This window comes from Stomoxys calcitrans, chromosome 2, assembly GCF_963082655.1.
Source record: "Stomoxys calcitrans chromosome 2, idStoCalc2.1, whole genome shotgun sequence".
Taxonomy (NCBI): domain Eukaryota; kingdom Metazoa; phylum Arthropoda; class Insecta; order Diptera; family Muscidae; genus Stomoxys; species Stomoxys calcitrans.
In genome coordinates, this window is record NC_081553.1 from 175848817 (window position 1) to 175866382 (window position 17566).

Here is a 17566-nt window from a genome sequence, read left to right on the forward strand (position 1 = left end):
GTGTTGTGCATCCTTGGCACTTCGGCGTAAGAGCGCAGTTCCTTACCATTCTCAGCCACCATCTTCCGCTTCCGTGATGGCTGTGGCATCCTTTTGAAAGTCACAGTCCTCCATGGAGACTCAGGAGCCGTGCTCGCTTCCTTCGTCCCTGTTCAAACTTTGTCTCCCTCCAGACACCAGACAGTGTCCTGACTTAAAACAGTTTTATAGTAGGTTTATTTGACAGTTCTGTCAAATAAGCCTACTTTAACGCTACTTTTAGTTTTGTGAATATGGGCATCATAAGTGATTAAATCTAAGTTTGACTACATCCAGCCACCATAACCTAACCTATTTGTTTATACTAGCGATTAATCTCAACATTCTTTTTCTATACTTTTCAGAACTTAATGAACCCGCAGATTTTGAAAAGGCTATCGATGCTGCTGGATTTGGATTATTCAATGTTTTATTAATTTTTATAGCCATACCCGCTACTCTGGCAAATGTCTTCTCCACCACAACGATGGCTTATATATTACCCATAGCAGAATGTGATCTTAAGCTGACACTCTTTAACAAGGGAATGTTAAATGCAGCCACCTATGCGGGTATGATATCTTCGGCCATTATATGGGGTTATTTGGCCGATACACAAGGGAGAAAAAAGATTTTAGTCATAGGATATATAGCGGATGCAATCTGTGTTTTCTGCAGTTCCCTAAGTCAAAATTTTGCAATGCTGGTGACATTTAAATTCATTGGAGGATTAATGTAAGTATTGTAGATATGATAATTAATTTAAATTGAAGGCTGGTTTAATGATATCCTTATATCTTTTTAGAGTCAATGGTCCTGGAGCTGTTTTGTTTACCTATCTAACGGAACTCCATGGTGCCAAACATCGTCCAAGGGTTTTAATGATTCTAGGAATGATCACTTCATTTGGAACCCTACTTTTACCCATATTGGCATGGCTGATTTTACCACAGGATTGGGAGTTTGCACTGCAGGACTTTAATGGTAATAAAAACTGCTCCCCATACCCTCCACCAAAAAGAAAATTTTGATTGGTCTGTATGAATTTTAAAGCTGGTGAAAATGTTGTGTCTTTCGCCATATGAAAATTTTTCTAAGTTAAGGTTTCACTCAGTGATACGTCCATCGGTCTCGGCACTCATTGACATGAGAGAAATCTCCAACAATACCTTAATCAGATCTTCATGGGAAAATTTGCAAAATCGCTTTTTACAGCTACTCTATGTTATAGCGGCAGCCTGCAACCAGATCTTCTTTACACACAATTTATGAAATCCTACAGTAATGTTGAATCAAACATTCGTATAAAGTCTGATAACTTGCAGAAGCTGTCATTCAATAATTCTGAGAAATATTCATAGAAGTGAGGGCCTATAGAGAAACTTATTTTGATTGGTAGACACACAGCCGATTTTCTATAGCATATCTTTCTCAAGGGCGTCAGAGCTACTGCCGGATTCATTGCTTCCAACCTTTAGTACACGAGTATTAGCAATTAACTTGCGATGAAAGACATGATGAGTGAGATCAGTTTGTGTTGTTTATACGTCGCTGTTTTGACCTTATCTCAAAGAATTGCAAATTTGCCCATGAACATTTCGTTAAGGAGCAGCGGGAATACTTCTCTCATGTCAATGAGTGCTGCCCGATACAAGTTTAGTCCCAATGATAACGGAACACCTTTTAATTGCCTAGTACGAACAGCTTGCCCCAGAGCAACACCACTTTAGTAGTGAAGTTTACACGGCTGATTATCTAATTTTAATATCCCACAAGTGTTGCCAACACTGAGAGGCGAAAACCACCACCATAGGATGGAGGTATACTAATTTCGTCATTCTGTTTGTAACTCCTTGAAATATTCATCCAAGACTCCATGAAGTATATAAATTCTTGATCGTCATGATATTTCAAATCGATGTAGCCATGTACGTCCGTCCGTCCGTCTGTCTGTCGAAAGCACGTCTGCAGAGCTGCATTTTTAATGAGCGCGCTTAGTATGTAACTCTACCTTAATGATTGGGTGGAAATACCTGGAGCTATATAAGGACAAGTCGTTTGTCGATTGTTGACACTGTCACCGATCTACTTATGACCAGAGTGTTGACGCTGATGGTAGCAAAGATCCAACTTTAAAGGCCTAAACAGAATGACCATTGACGAGCGTCGCGATGAATAATGCAAATGTCAAAGAATCAACTCGCACAAGTTAAACAATTTTAACTTTGACGACTAAAAACTTCACGTGTGGCACCACAGAATGATGCTCGCTTTCAAGCGTCAAAGTTAAAAATATTTTAACTTTTCCGCGTAACTTTTGTGCGATCTGTGTGCAGAGATTACTGCAACTTGCAACTTGATGCAGTTCTGTTTCGGCCTTTAGAGCAGTAATAAAAACAGATTGATTGAGAATTATCCCCAGCATTGGAAAAAATGCAAACAATCAAATAAACACCCAATGTCACACCAACATTCGATTTGGTGTCACCAACGAACCGGATGTTGCTGTCATATATGGCCCGCATAAGCCCTCACGTACAAATAACGCGTTTTAACTTCGGGGATTACTGGTCGGAAAGGTTGATGAAGTTACGTGTGGCCAGCGTTAGCACACCAATACAAACAACCGCTTGCTGCGGGAATGGCGGATCCATGGGTAGTCACTAACGGAACAGAAAAAGCGGTGGGATGTAGCATAAGTAAGCATAAATGCACTGACAACTCATTTTCGCGGGAATGACTGAACCTCGGAAGCGGCGAATGAAACGGAAGTAGCGATTGCATATGGCCTGCGTAAGAACACGTAACGACAACACATTATTGCGAGAATGACGACGCCGCCGGTGTCATGGGTGGAACTGATGATGCAGTCTCGCGTGGCCTGTGTAACAGAGAACTGCATGAGACCCAAAATTGGGCACTCAATAGCCAATTTGGCCAAAGCAATTGTCTGTATCGCGTGCCACATAAAAACAAAGATTGCTAGTAACACACGCATATACACAATAGACTGAGGGATGCGCGAACGTTTTAGTAATCGTTCGCTGGATAAGATTTTCAATTTGGTCGACAGACATCGTGTGTTGTTTGAAAATGAACACCACTCAGATGAGTGCCATATGAAGCCAAAACATGCAGAGGAATGAGGCATCAAATTTTGTTGTGTGATATAGATATACTCCGTTGTTTTTTGCACTTGCTTTTTTGTTTTTGGATGAGAATTGCTTTTATCAGTGACGTAATTGTTCAGTGGATAACATTTTCAATTTGTTCGACAGACATCGTTTGTTGTTTGCAAATGAACACCACTCAGTTGAGTGCCATATAAAGCCAAAGCAAGCAGAGGAATGAGACATCAAGTTTTGTTGAGCGGCATAGATATACTCCGTTGTTTTTTTTTTGCACTTGCTTTCTTATTTTTGGATGAGAATTGCTTTTATCAGTGACGTACGTGCTGTCTTTCTCCATCTGTTCAAAGTGACAGACTTACTTCCACTTGTTTTACTCAAGCCATTACAAAGCACGCAAATTAATTTCAGCTCTCATAACTTTGAAAGGTAGCCGAGTGTGTGTGCCTTCTATTCAGTTGAGCTCAATGTGTACCACCATGCGTATTACTTAAATAAAATACGATTGGCAATCATTTTATGCTCATCGGCAAAAACACGTGCAATAGGTCGACGAATTAAACGGTGCATCTAATGTTTTGGTTGTTGAGAGTCGTAATCATCAACAACGCTGATATTGCTGGTATCAGGTGAGAGCATGCCATTCACTTCATGTCTATCGTGTGCACTAATTTTTAATGTGGCTTGATGCTGTTCTGGAGGCTGGTTTTGGAGGCTATAATAAACAAGAATGATAGATACTCGCTAAAGCCCTTGTAGGACGGGCGAAGCAATCTATCATGCGGGGAACAACCACTGCATGTGTCACTATAATTATTCTCTTCACCACTCTTAGTTACCATACTATTGACTCCTCGATGGCCGTGTGAAGGCTGAAACTATTCTCCGTCGCCATTAAATAGATTTTCATTAAATAACTTTCGTATTTTTGGAAGTTGGGGGCCACGCCTAGCGTCCCTATGTCAGGCTTATGCTTAAGTTCACTGCTTTAACGCTGGTAAGTCCCACGCCGACGATATGGTGGCAACGACCACATACAATATGGTGGCAACTTATTTGAAGGGGAAAATTGATATCCCGATTTGCCTTCTCCTTACCATAGTGGTGTTATATTGTTACCTTAATCATCTATGCCTTACATGATCTGCATCGGTTCAGAACCTTATATAACTCCCATATAAACCGACCTGATAATCAGTTTTATTTCATTGCAGTTCATACTTGGCAAATGTTTTTGTTAATTTGCGGATTGCCCAGCTTGATATGTGGCCTGGCCCTCATTGCTCTACCGGAAAGCCCAAAGTTTCTTATGTCCCAGGGCCGTAATATGGAAGCTTTAAAAGCATTTCAAAAAATCTACTTTTTCAATACTCGCCAACCTAAAAATACATATCCAGTGAGTATATCCGAAATCCAAAAATCAAATAAGTCATATAATAACAGTCTTACCAATATCCAAGATACAACATTTAATCGAAGAAGTTCCCACACGAGATACTAATGCCAATGAAGTCATCTTTAACATTGAAAACAAATTACAAGGAATTGAGGAAAATGTACCGGTCAAGTCAAAACGACAACATCGAACTTTGGTACAGAGTTTGCGCGAAGGATGGCAACAAACCAAACCCATGTTTCGCAAACCACTGCTTGCAAGGTCCTTGCATGTTTATTTAATGCAATTTTGCATACTCTTGGGGTAAGTGAGAAGGAGAGAGAGAGAGAGAGCAAACAAAGATTTTGTAGTTTAAAACGTAATGGGAAATACTTTCAATTTCAGTTTAAATACGATACGATTATGGTTGCCACAGCTATTCGCTTCTATTGCTGAATTCGAGCATGAATTTGCGGGTACCGACGAATCATCCAATCTATGTGCAATTTTGGATTACAGTGTAAATAAGACGGCCACAGCCATAGCCAGCAATACTGGTGACTGTACAGCGGTAAGTATTTAAAATAATGAGATATGTATAAGCAGATTGTTTTAGCAAAACAAATTCCCATTAATTAGTACTATAAGATAGGCTACTGGCTTAACCTCTCAATGGGAGAATTTAAGCCTATTAATCTTACCAGTACTGATCAAATTCCAATCAAAGTTACAACAAACATTGATTTCTTAAAAAAAAAATTGGAAAAAATCTAAAACACTTTCTAAAAATAAAGAAGAAGCAGTCATTGTGCAAAATTTCTGCTAAATTGGGTAAGAATTACGCTCTACAGAGGCTCAAGAAATATAGTCGAGAGATGGCGGTATGAAATAAGGCTTCAATGCAATAAAGCCCCAAACGGAAAAAGGCCCCAAAAATGGGGCTTTATGTCATAATAAAATAAGACCCCAAAATTAAAAATTAAATAAGGTTGCAAACAAATGAAACAAGTAAAAGCGTGCAAAGTTCGGCCGGGCCGAATCTTGAGAAGCCACCAAAATGGATTCTGCCAAAATATGGGAGCTATATCAAATTATAGACTGATTTAGACCGAACTTGACACAGTTGTTGGAAGTCGTAACAGAACACTTTGTGCAAAATTTCAGGGAAATCGAACAAACATTGAGGTTGGAAAAGACTCAAAAAGTAGAATCGGGAGATCGGTTTTTATAGGACCTATATCAGGCTATACACTGATTTGGGCTTTACACTGCACAGTTGTTGGAAGTCATAACAGAACACGACATGCAAAATTTCAGCCAAATCGGACAAAAATCGCTGCTTGTCAGGACTCAAGATGTAAAATTGGTAGATCGGTTTATATGGGAGCTATATCAGGTTATAGACCGATTTGGACCATAGGATAGGTTAGGTTGAATGGATCGCCATCAAAGGGGAGTACACTCGGAGGCCAGTTTGGTCCATTTTGGTACCCCAAAGAGGAAAAGGGAAGAGAAAGGAGATGTGAGACCTCGAACTAAAGGTTATACTCGAATAAAAGAAAGACAGGAGGACCCGTGCGGGGGGGGGGGGAAGAAACGCCCGTCCCCACGCCAGCACGGAACTACCTACGCCGGATCCAATGCCACCCCCCATCGGAACCATCCTATTCCCTCAACAAACTTCAGAAGACATACCAGAGTGCGTTCGCAAGTTCACCCAGATCACAGAAGAAACGGCTCCTCAGAAAGGAGATCCTACGTCTCTGCAGACCCGGACAGGAACACAGCAAGTGCTCAATAATCTCCTCTTCATCCTCATCGAGGCAACTCCTACAGAAGTCATTGTGAGGTATCCCCATGCGCCGCCGTGCGGCCTATGGCACAATGTCCGGTTATGACCCCTGTCAAGGTATTCATCGACCTCTTATCGAACGCCAGGAGCACCCTCGTCCTCCTCTGGTCGATGACTGGCTATAGCGCCTTCGCAGTCCGGCAACCATCCACCGAGTTCCACCTCGCCACCGACGCCGCCCTGGCCATCCCTTCTTCTGCGTTCAGTAGCTCGACAAATAGCACATATGCAAGACCGGTGGCTGGTCCGTCCGGCGCAGACGAACCCCTCCTGGCGAACTCGTACGCCTTCTCATTTCCCCTCATATCCAGGAACACATGTCAGCGTCACATCGTGGGCCCGAAGCCTATCCAGGGATTCCAAACAATAGGCCACGCATCTCGACCTCACCAACGTCGACCCTAAGGCCTTGAGCGCCGCCATACTGTCCACATAAGTTCTGAGTTTCAAGGGCGGTAAGCCCCTTACCAGAATTTCTCTTGCGGCCACTGCAATGGCACAGACCTCTGCCTGAAAGACCGTACACTCGTCCGGCAGACTCAGAGACATACTGATATTAAGTGCATCAGAGTAGACCCCCAATCCAGTCCCTGACTCCATCTTCGAGCCATCTGTGTAGATCCAGGACTCATGCTCCTCAAGTACACCAATCGCCCTCCATTCGTAACACTTAGGAAATCGCATAGCGAATGCCCTCACTCCAGTCGACATTGATCACAGGTAGCCGGAGAATCGAATTGAATGCGGCCAGAATCGAACTGTGGCCGCAACCATCCTCCTGCAGCATGCCGAGCTTCCTCTGCCTAAGCGCGACCCTGACGGCGCCGTTCTAAATATAAGCCCCAATGGGCTGCATATCCAGCATCGCCTCCAGACCTGGCTGCGGTGCGGATCTCAGTCCCCCGTGATCCCGGCTCAGGCTAGTCTCTGGACCTTCTCGAATTCCCTCGCACGCGTCCTCTTCCCTACGGCATTCCATCACACCAGTGCTCAATAGGCCAGTACTGGTCTCAATATCATCCAATAAATCATCTTGGAAATCACGGACGGGCGGACGGACATTGCTAGATCAACTCAGAATATCGAGACGATCAAGAATATATATAAATGTTGGAGACCATAGTAAAAGTCAGTGTTTAAAATTTCAGTCTAATCGTTTTATAACTGCGCTCTCTAGAGGCTCAAGAATCCAACATCCTTGATCGGTTTATATGGCAGCCAAACCATATTATGAACCGATTTGAACCATATTTGGTACAGTTGTTGGAAATCATAACAAAACACCTCATGCAAAACCTTAGACAAATCGGTATCCGATCGGATACCTGAGATTAACCTTGAAGTCGAGTGCAACGCACTGCTGACATCGGCACAGCCTCGGATTGACGGAACCCTAGTATTGCCATCTGGAAGATCATGTTACACGTTTGGATCAAAGCTAGAGGACAGAGTGTGCCTAGGGGTTTATATTGAGAACCCAGGGACTGAGATCTTTTTTAGACTACCTGACCATAATACGGCCCTGCAGGCGTAGATCCGGGCGATCACGGAATGCGTGAGGTGGTGTGGTATTAACGCGAGGACGTCGAGTGTGAACATCGTTACCGACCGTAAAATTTCCATAGGGGCAATAACAACCAGGACTGTAAGATCACGAACAGTCTTGCAGTGTAAGAAGGAGATTAATGCCTTCTCTGAGGATGACAAAATCCGCATTGTATGGGTGACGGGCCATAACGGAGTAAGGGGAAATGAAAGGGCAGACGATTTGGCGGTGAAGACCAGAGGACTGCCGTCAATAAACTTGGTTAACCCTAAGCCTTTCGGGTCGACGCAGTCCGAGATAAGGAAGTGAGCGCCGAATGCGCATGCAACATTGTGGAACAGCGAAACAGTCGGTAGGACGGCGAAAATCCTATGGGGGGGAATCCAGATCGTGAGAAGACGATGCTATTACTGAAAGGAAGCAAGAAGGAGGTCAGTATAGCTATTGGTATCATAACGGGATACATAGGACTACGAGCTCATTTATGCAAAATCGGTGCGGCAAGTGATAGCATGTGTAGGGCATGCGGGGAAGATGATGAGATGTTGGAGTATTTCCTTTATCATTGCCCGGCATTCGCGTCCAACAGATACCGGTACTTAGGTGGAGACACAATACCAGACATGAACCAACTTAGGGGAGTGGTATTGAAAACAATTAAGGATTTTGTAAGTAGCGCGGAATTTCTAACTTAAAATTTTCTTTTTAGATGTTACTTTATAGTTTTTAGAGCGCACAACAAGCCGATTACTGGCTTAGGTGTATGTCCATAGTGGCATGGGGCGGATTAATATCTGCATCGTCTTTTCAACCTAACCTAACCTTCTTCTCCGATGGATATTCTATGAAGAATTCTAAAAAGACTTCGACTGAGAACCCCAATCCCCTTTTGGGACTTTATTTTACTGTAAGACACACAGTCAACCTATTCGCTGGGTACTGTGTAATTGTACCCCTAGAGCCTTAAGAAACTAATTGTACCCCTAGCGCCTTAAGAATTGGCCATCACCCATTATATGACCCATTTACAATTCCAACCGTCGTACACCATTAAAAGTATCTGTCCAAAACTTGGAGAGGATATATTCTGTTCGCTCTCAACAGGAGGGCGGACATATATATACCGCTAGATCGACTTAGACTGTTATGTTATAAGATCTTAGACCAATATTTCGTGCTGGTATGAACGGAACTACAAAGCTAATGTGTATAAAACAATAAGAGGTTCATGTATTTACATCCTACTGGAAACAACGTGATAAGTTTCAGTTACAAAAGTTATATGCAAATACCACTTTCCTTCCAAATCTTCGCGAAAATAATTGGCACACATTCATGACAAAATTCCCTGAAGGACTTGGTGTATGTACATCTACGCAATTAATATAACCATTGAAATATCTGTGTAATTTTCTTTGCATTTCTTTCAGAATCGAAATATATCAGTTGATATGTATTTGAATAACATCATTGTAGCCACTTCCAGTTTGGTTGGTTACTGCTTTGCAGGTTTAATTATACGAGCATTGGGCAATAATCGTCTATTAAGTATAAATCTAATAAAGTGCAAAACAAGGAAAAAATACTTAATTTTTTTTTACAATTTTAGCATATGGTCTGTTATTGTCCGGATGTTTGGGTTTTGGCTTATATTGGGCAACCAGTGGCCTTGAAACCTTAATAATATCCTCCTTATTCATAACCGTGTGTAGCATATCAACTTCATCACTATTGGGCATGGTTGTTGGCTTATTCCCCACCACCATGAGGTAAGAAGACTTTGCTAGCTGAAGTCATTTTATAATAAAAAATTTTTCGTCATATTCACAGAACTATGATTGTTGCCATTGCCATGATGTTGGGTCGCCTTGGTGCTTTATCGGGAAATTTAATGTTCCCCATTTTAGTGGAAGTAGGTTGTGTGCCACCATTTGTTATGGTCGGTGCAGTTTTGATCTGTAAGTTTAAATAAATTTAATTTTCAAATTTCATACTTAATATTGACTTCTTTCAGTTGCCAGTGCCTTATCCTGTATTTTACCCAAAAAGACCGATTTTTAGTTAATTCGTAGAACCTGAATATTAAAATGTACAGTATATTTATAAGTACTTAGCAGCTTTATACATTAGTAGATCAAATTAATATTTATAGATTAATGAAGAATAAAAGAAGAAAAAAAAACTTTAAATTGTCTTAATTACTGAAATTAATTTCCTCATTTATTATCCCTAAACAGGCTGGTTCCTCTAAGCCTTCTCTTACAATGTATGAAATGAATAAAAACTAATCAGATCATTGAAAACAACTAAAAAGGCGTTCAGTTCAGCCGAGCTGAACTTCAAATACCCACCACCTCGGGTATATATGTAAACATCTTTCGTCATAATCCGGGGTAAAATGCATAATTTGTGCCCCCATAGCGGCTATATCAATGTATGGTCCGATTTGGACCAAATTCAGCACGAACACTGAGTGGTCTAAAAAGTGCAAGTCATTGTTCAATTTTGTAGAACAAAATATTGTTCTTTTTGGTAGTTATATCCAAATATAGACCGATCTGAACCATATACGACACGGAGGTCGAAAAGCCTAACATAAGTCACTGTCCCAAATTTCGGCGACAACGAACAAAAAATTCGGCTTTTATCGACCCAAATCCTTAAATCGAGAGATCGGTCTATATGGCAGCTATAACCAAATCTGGACCAATCGGTGCCAATTTGAAGAAGGATGTCGACTGACCTAACACAACTCTCTGTCCCAAATTTCGGCGTAATCGGACATCAAATGCCCGATCTAAGCCAAATTGCAGAAAGATGTCGAGGGGACTACAACAACTCACTATTCCAAGTTCCGACATCGGACAATAAATGCTTCTTATAAAAGCCCAAAACCTTAAATCGAGAGATCGGTCTAGATCTGAGAGATCTGGACCGATCTGGACCGATCTGGGCCAAATTGATGAAGGACATCGGACAATAAATGCGCCTTTTACGGACACAAGACCTTAAATTGAGAGATCGGTCTATATCCAAATCTGAACCGATCTAGGCCAACTGCAGGAAGATGTCGAGCGGCTTAACACAACTCACTGTCCCAAATGTTAGCAAAATCAGACAATAAATGCGGCTTTTGTGGGCCCAAGACCTTAAATCTAGAGATCGGTCTATATGAATCTGAGAGATCGGTCTATATGAATCCAAATATGGTCCGATCTGGACCAATTAAAAACGTGCTAAGTTCGGCTTGGCCGAATCTTGGGTACTCAGAACCATGGATTCCGCTAAAAATGTACCCTTGTTTGTATTGAAATTATTTTGTAACAATCAAATCAAATATTGATTGCGCTTTGTATGGTCTCAAGGAGTAATAAAGGGTTGTCGATAATTAAGACATATAAGAACAGGGACAAACTTCTCACATATCAAAGAGTGCTGTCCGTTTCAAATTTAAGCTCAATGATAAGGGCCCTCCTTTTTATAGCCGAGTCCGAAAAGCGTGCCGCAGTGCGACACCATTTTGTTGAGCAAGTTTTACATGGCTGTCATACCAAATGGTAGAGTACCTCACAAATGTCGCCGACATTTTCCCCTCTTCCTTAATGGAATGTTCATATGGTAAGTTTGGGTTAAAGTGGCAGTCAGCCAACAGACTCACTTAGACGTTTCGTTCATTGTGATACCACAGGAACAGGAGAAGGAAGATACTTTCTAGTTCATACCGTTATCCCATCCAGATAGCTTTAAAAGGCCCAGTAACTTGCGAATATTCACATCCACCAAATCCAACAAGTTCTCCAAAATAAGGGAACCTAAACAGGAACACTATCTGACCGCCAGTATGGGACGCACACACAACAGATGTTCCATAGGACCATTTTCCTTCAGTCGTTACAGGCAACCTTCAGTTTGTCACCATGTTTTCCGACCAGACAGTGACCTGTCATGACGGACACAATGACTGAGACTTCTGTCTAAGTTAGGCCACATAGGTTTGGAATGCTTACAGCCCCCTCTTTGTGACCATCTATCATTCGTTGTCCTTCGGGCCTGGTCCTGAAAACTTAGCTTACATGTCACTAGAGGCATACCCACAGATTCCAGTTCTCCTATGTGTGTAAGGTATTTCTTAGTCTCCCATGCTCGTCCGCTCTATAATTCCCTGGGAAATCTCTGAATTGAATTTTGAACTGTTCAGCCATCTCGTTGAAAGAACTGTGACAGTCGAAGGCGGTTTTTGAATGCAGAAATACTTTCTCCAGAGTTTTAATGGCTACCTGGTAGTCTGAGAAGTTATTTATGATACTATAGTCATTCCAACACTTCTTTAATTGCAAGGATCACCGCCTGATACGCACTGACTCACTGCAGTAGTCGGGAAATCAACTTGATATGACCAGTCCTAGTTCTTCAGAGTACACCCCATCGAGTTAGGAACCATATCTTTAGAAGTCTATGTAACTTCTATTACCAGGGATATTGTAGTTCCAATGGGTTCTACCAGGAATAACAGTGCTTTTTATCAAAAAGTAGCTCAGGCAATGTGTAATCCACACTGTCTGATATTGTATCAAGGATAAGACGGTACCCGTAGGCGCCGCATGACCAAAGAGAAAGATCCCTTAGCCTCACAGCAGTGGTCGCAGCAATTTGTCTAGCCACAATGTCCAGAGGCATTAGTTTTAGCATTTAATTTAGTGCATCATGCTATGGATCCGGTTGAGTATTGAACAGTATAGAACTATACACTATATAGTATTATCGGTCTGATAACTCCAGTATATACCCAGTGCATCACACTCAGTTTAAACCCCCAACTTTTGCCAATAACTTTTATGCAGGTGTATAGGGCAACAGTGGCCTTTCTATTCCTTTCCAAAATGTTGGGTTTGAAGTTAAATTACTTGTCCAGCAAAACACCCAGGTATTTTGCACTTTCAGTAAGTGAAAAATTCTCTCATCCCAAGAAGACAGGTGGCATTGTAGGTAACTTTTATCTCCTGCTTAAAAGAAGTACTTCTGTTTTGCACGGATTTAAGCCTCTTTCGGCAGCCCACTTCGCTGTCGCAAGTAGAGCTTCCTGATGTATATCTCCAAGAAAATTTCTGCTGACCGCAATACATCTTACCTTATACATCTTTTTCTTCCAGATATAATAATATAATTTACAGTTCCTGCCGTCATGCATCTTTTAGTAAATAAATTATTAATAAATTTTCTGACGGTAGAGTTGATGCCTAGAAGCTCCAAATCCTTCATGGATGACGTCGGTTTTACATTATTGAAAGCACCTTCAATGTCAAAAAATGCTACGATTGTATATTCCTTGTATCAACGACTAGCCCTTACTATATGCATGATGTTGCCGAGATGGGTTATCTCCAGGGATCCTTGCCCTAAGATATGTTTCTATCAAACTCTCTAGAGTCTTCAGCATAAAGGATGACAGACTAATAGAACGAACATCTTCCTGCTTTTGGGATGAAAATTACATTTACGTCCCTCAGAGCAGAGTATATCACTCTAAGGAGCCAGTCTGTCCTACATAGCTTGTAATTCAACCTGTTATACAGCAGCAGGGCCTGGCGATTAAAAGGAGTCCATTTATCGCCCAAAGGTTTTTCGACTCAGACACAATTTCTCCAATAACCACAGAGAAATTCATATCAGAGACAATCTCTTCTGGCGACACGTTGTCCGCTGCAGAGTTTCACAGGAATTAACGAGTAGTTCTAGTGTTTCCACATCTGGCACTATCCATACATTCTCTGACTTCTTAATATATACCACCGTAATAGGTTTCGAGTATAGGATCTTCCTTAGTTTGGAGGCCTCATATGTATCCTCAACGGAGCTACAGGACTCCACCCAGAATTTGTTCTGAGCCTTTTTCAACTCGCCCTTGTACTTTCTTAGCTCAACCTTATAGACATCCCAATCGTGTGGTGCCCTATTTACTTGCGCCCTGTTAAAGAGTTTTCTCCTCAGACCAACAAGTTCTGGGATCCACCATGGCGGTCCTCGTGATTCGCTTGGCCATTATGTCTATGTCCTCCCCAGGTTTCACTTTCTTTTTTAGTCTAGAAGGGATAGTAGTGCAGAATATATGTTGAAATTTATCCCAATAAGCCTTTTATCCTCGAACAACTTTTGCAGTATTTCTGAAACTAATATAACGATGATCAGAGAAGCTTTGGTCCTCCAACACTCCCCAGACAACACTTCTGATTTAAAGGTAATATCTAGTACCTCCTGCCTGTTCCCGCCTATAAAGGTCAGTTTATCCCCTTTATAACAAATCGCCAGATCGCAACTTATAATATATTCGATAAGCAGTTCACCCTTTTTTCTCTCCTTTTCCCAACCAGCAACTTTAGTCTTGAAGGCAGCATCTCTGAATCGTGTGCCATATATAGGGAAACCAGCCATTAATGAGACTTGAATTCAAAATTCAAGGCTGACTTCTATTGATTTTTCAGTGCTTAGCGACGAAAGAAGAAAATCATTTGGACTAATCTTTACAAGAATACAGACTCTGCCTCCCACTCTGTACCCTTGAGTAGTTTAAATATAGGAATTCTTAGTACACGAACCATCCCTCCGCACACCCATAGTTCCTTAATAGGAATCACATCAAATCCTCCTGCTATCAGAAGGACCTTTAGTGCCGCCGAAGCGACTTTACATTGGTGGAGATATATCTACAGAAATCGGACGATAGTCAGGATTCAGAATTTCCACCACTGTTGCGTTAGCCTCGTGTTCTGAGTCCGTCAGGAGTTCATTCTCACAAGATTCGTTCACCTTTGTCATGATGAGTTTCCTTTCGCATTCAGGGCCAGTTGAGAAAGCATCCGGAACACTCTTTCTCAGGACTCTGGACACTTGCGGTGTGGACTATTCTTCCATAGATGCTTCACTAACTGCTCCTGTGGAAGAACCTTTTGAGTTCCTTCCTTTCCCTGCTGGCGCACACCTTGAGCCCAATCCCATCGGATGACCCACCCATACAGGGCTTGTCGGGTCCCGTCTCGACGTCTTACCCTCCTGTTTCGATCGCGATCGAGTTCATCCTCATAAGATTCGTTCGACTTTGTCATGATGAGTTTTCTTAGGCATCCAGGGGAAGTTGAGAAAGCACTGGAAACACTCTTTCTCAGGACATTGGACTCTTGCGGTGTGGACTATTCTTCCATAGACGCTTCACTAGCTACTCCTGTGGAGAAACTTTTTTGAGTTCCTTTCTTTCCCGCTGGCGCACCCCTTGAGCCCAATTCCACCCACACAGGGGTTGTCGGATCCTGTTTGGAAGTCTAACCCTCCTGTTTCGATCGTGGAAGTGGGATTTCCAGTCTCCTGCGATCCGCCTGACTTTAGAGATATGGTCGATAGTTCCTCAGGCAAGTGTTCAGCAAAAACTGCTGAGTCATCTACTGATTCTCCAAACCCACCGCTTCTATACACCTTCAGTCTCATCTTTCTGAATCCGTAGGATACATCTCTTTCAGACTTACTGAGGTCTGAAGTCTGACAGCCGAAGTTTAGTACGACTACTACTAAGTCCCCGGTCGCCATGAGCCTCATCTAATCTACCAATCTTCTATCCGATGGTTGAAAGATTATGGTTACATTCCCATAGTCTCCCAAAAATGGTTTCGGATATGAGGAATCCTTGGTTTCCTAGGATGTACATTAGTCGAGAAGGAATATCTTCCTTCTTGACTAAATCCAGTGCTGCGCCTGGCCAGATCGCACCTATCTCTTTTAGGGCGCAACGATACATTTCGATTGAACGTTGATCCCGCGAAAACAATTAGTTTGTATCGACCTCGATACCAACCTATATCGTCGCAGAGTAGAGGAGGCCCAGGTAATTCCCCAAGAAAATCGAAGTAAACAGATGACAGTTTATTGACTATCCCACTCCAATTGTTCAGAGGTATGCAGTCCTATTCTTCTCCCTTGTCCACAACTACCATCACCAAGCTGTCTTTAGCGAGGTTTTTGGACCCATGTTACTGTTGTTCGTCTCAGATCTTTTGGGCATGGGATGCCGTGCCGTGTCCGAATCTAGACGTCGGATGTGCCGTGTCCGAATCTAGACATATAGCCTTTCGGGGTAGCCCTTGCAGCGACTCTCCGAGCCCGATTAAGGTAGCCCCTCTTCCTATCGGTGAGAGTTTTAGGATCGTTTGCACCACGCCTTTCAATAACCTGAGTTCTATGCGCCTTTTATTATTCCAACCTCTTAAAGAGCGTATTGGTTTGATTGGTTTGCCAGCGGGTCTGTGGAGTCTATTCTAAGCCTACTACCGGGGACTAGATCTGCCACTCCACTAGAAAAAGGACTCCGATCATTAACCGCTTTACAGATAACACTATCGCAGCTATCCTTGCAGCTATCATTATTCTATTTTTTCTGAAAATAACTACATATTACAAGGTAGAGAATATACTTGCGGAGCAAAATTATAAAACGTCCGCTCCACTCACTTTTATCGTTGAAAGAATAAAGAAGATTATAATATATTGTTAAGTTTGGAAACCTTCTTCATAAATTACTTTATTAACATTCTGCTTCTCTTTTCGTTCTCTTCCGCAGCCTCATGTTTCTGTTGATACATATTTCAACAACATCATCGTATCCCTTGCGGGTTTAGTGGGATTCTGTTTTGCCGACCTAATAGTTCGTGTCGTGGGCAATAAGCGTTTACTAAGTATGACGAAAGAATCATTTTGTCTATTGTTCTGTATAACTTAAATTTCTATCTTTCTTTTTTAGCTTATGGCCTTTTAATATCAGGATTCTTGGGATTAAGTCTATATTGGTCCAATAGTGGGCTAACCACCTTAATTATTTCCACACTTTTCATAAATGTCAGTTTGATATCGACATCGTCTTTGCTAAGTATGGTGATTTGTTCGTTCCCCACCACATTAAGGTAAGTTTTTGATAGGTTTTCATTGCAATACAGTGTCAGTGATAAAATCTGTTTATCTTTGCAGAACAATGATATTGGCAACTTGTATGATGCTTGGCCGGTTGGGTGCCTTATCAGGAAATTTGATGTTCCCCATATTGGTGGAGATCGGATGTATACCGCCATTCATAATGGTGGGGTCCGCTTTAATTCGTAAGTTGAGATTGATGCAAATAGACATAAATTCGATTTTCTTTAATTCTCTTGCCTATTTTCAGTTGCTGGTCTTTTATCCTGTTTTTTGCCAAAAAGTACAACTTTTAAATGACTTAAATACTTAAATTTAACTGAAATTTTTACTTAAATTGAATAATGAGCTGACTGTAAATATTACTCCTAACATGTAACTTTACGTTAAATATCCTATCAACTAGATGTAATGAAATAATGATTTTTTTAAGAAAAAAACTAGATTGCTGTTTTAATAACAACACGTAAGAGCTTGCTAAGTTTGACCGGGCCGAATCTTATATACCCTCCACCATGGATCGCATTTGAATATTGAATAAGAACTGTTATGCTATTAGAGCTATATCAAGTTATAGTCCGATTCGGACCATAAATGAATTGAATGCTGAGCATTGTAGAAGTCATTGAGTATTATTTTAGTCCATTCGGATAAGAATTTCGCCTTGTAGGGGCTCAAGAAGCAAAATCGGGAGAACT

General features: G+C 41.6%; 1 protein-coding gene across 2 annotated transcripts in view; it reads left to right on the forward strand.

Annotated features, from left to right (window-relative positions):
- Positions 1 to 17246, forward strand: part of LOC106089255 (synaptic vesicle glycoprotein 2C) — a 63999-nt gene extending 46753 nt beyond the window's left edge. Inside the window, exons 2-10 of one of the 2 annotated variants that reach the window (XM_059362536.1) lie at positions 384 to 753; positions 824 to 1002; positions 4361 to 4542; positions 4607 to 4845; positions 4927 to 5092; positions 16522 to 16636; positions 16702 to 16861; positions 16926 to 17053; positions 17119 to 17246. In XM_059362536.1, the coding sequence (XP_059218519.1) occupies positions 384 to 753; positions 824 to 1002; positions 4361 to 4542; positions 4607 to 4845; positions 4927 to 5092; positions 16522 to 16636; positions 16702 to 16861; positions 16926 to 17053; positions 17119 to 17168 (1589 nt within the window). In that variant the 3' untranslated portion in view covers positions 17169 to 17246. Of the gene's footprint in view, positions 1 to 383; positions 754 to 823; positions 1003 to 4360; positions 4543 to 4606; positions 4846 to 4926; positions 5093 to 9349; positions 9468 to 9528; positions 9689 to 9749; positions 9878 to 9933; positions 10075 to 16521; positions 16637 to 16701; positions 16862 to 16925; positions 17054 to 17118 lie in introns of those variants that run through there. The other variant, XM_059362535.1, reaches the window with a different exon arrangement.
- The last annotated feature ends 320 nt before the right edge of the window (positions 17247 to 17566 follow it).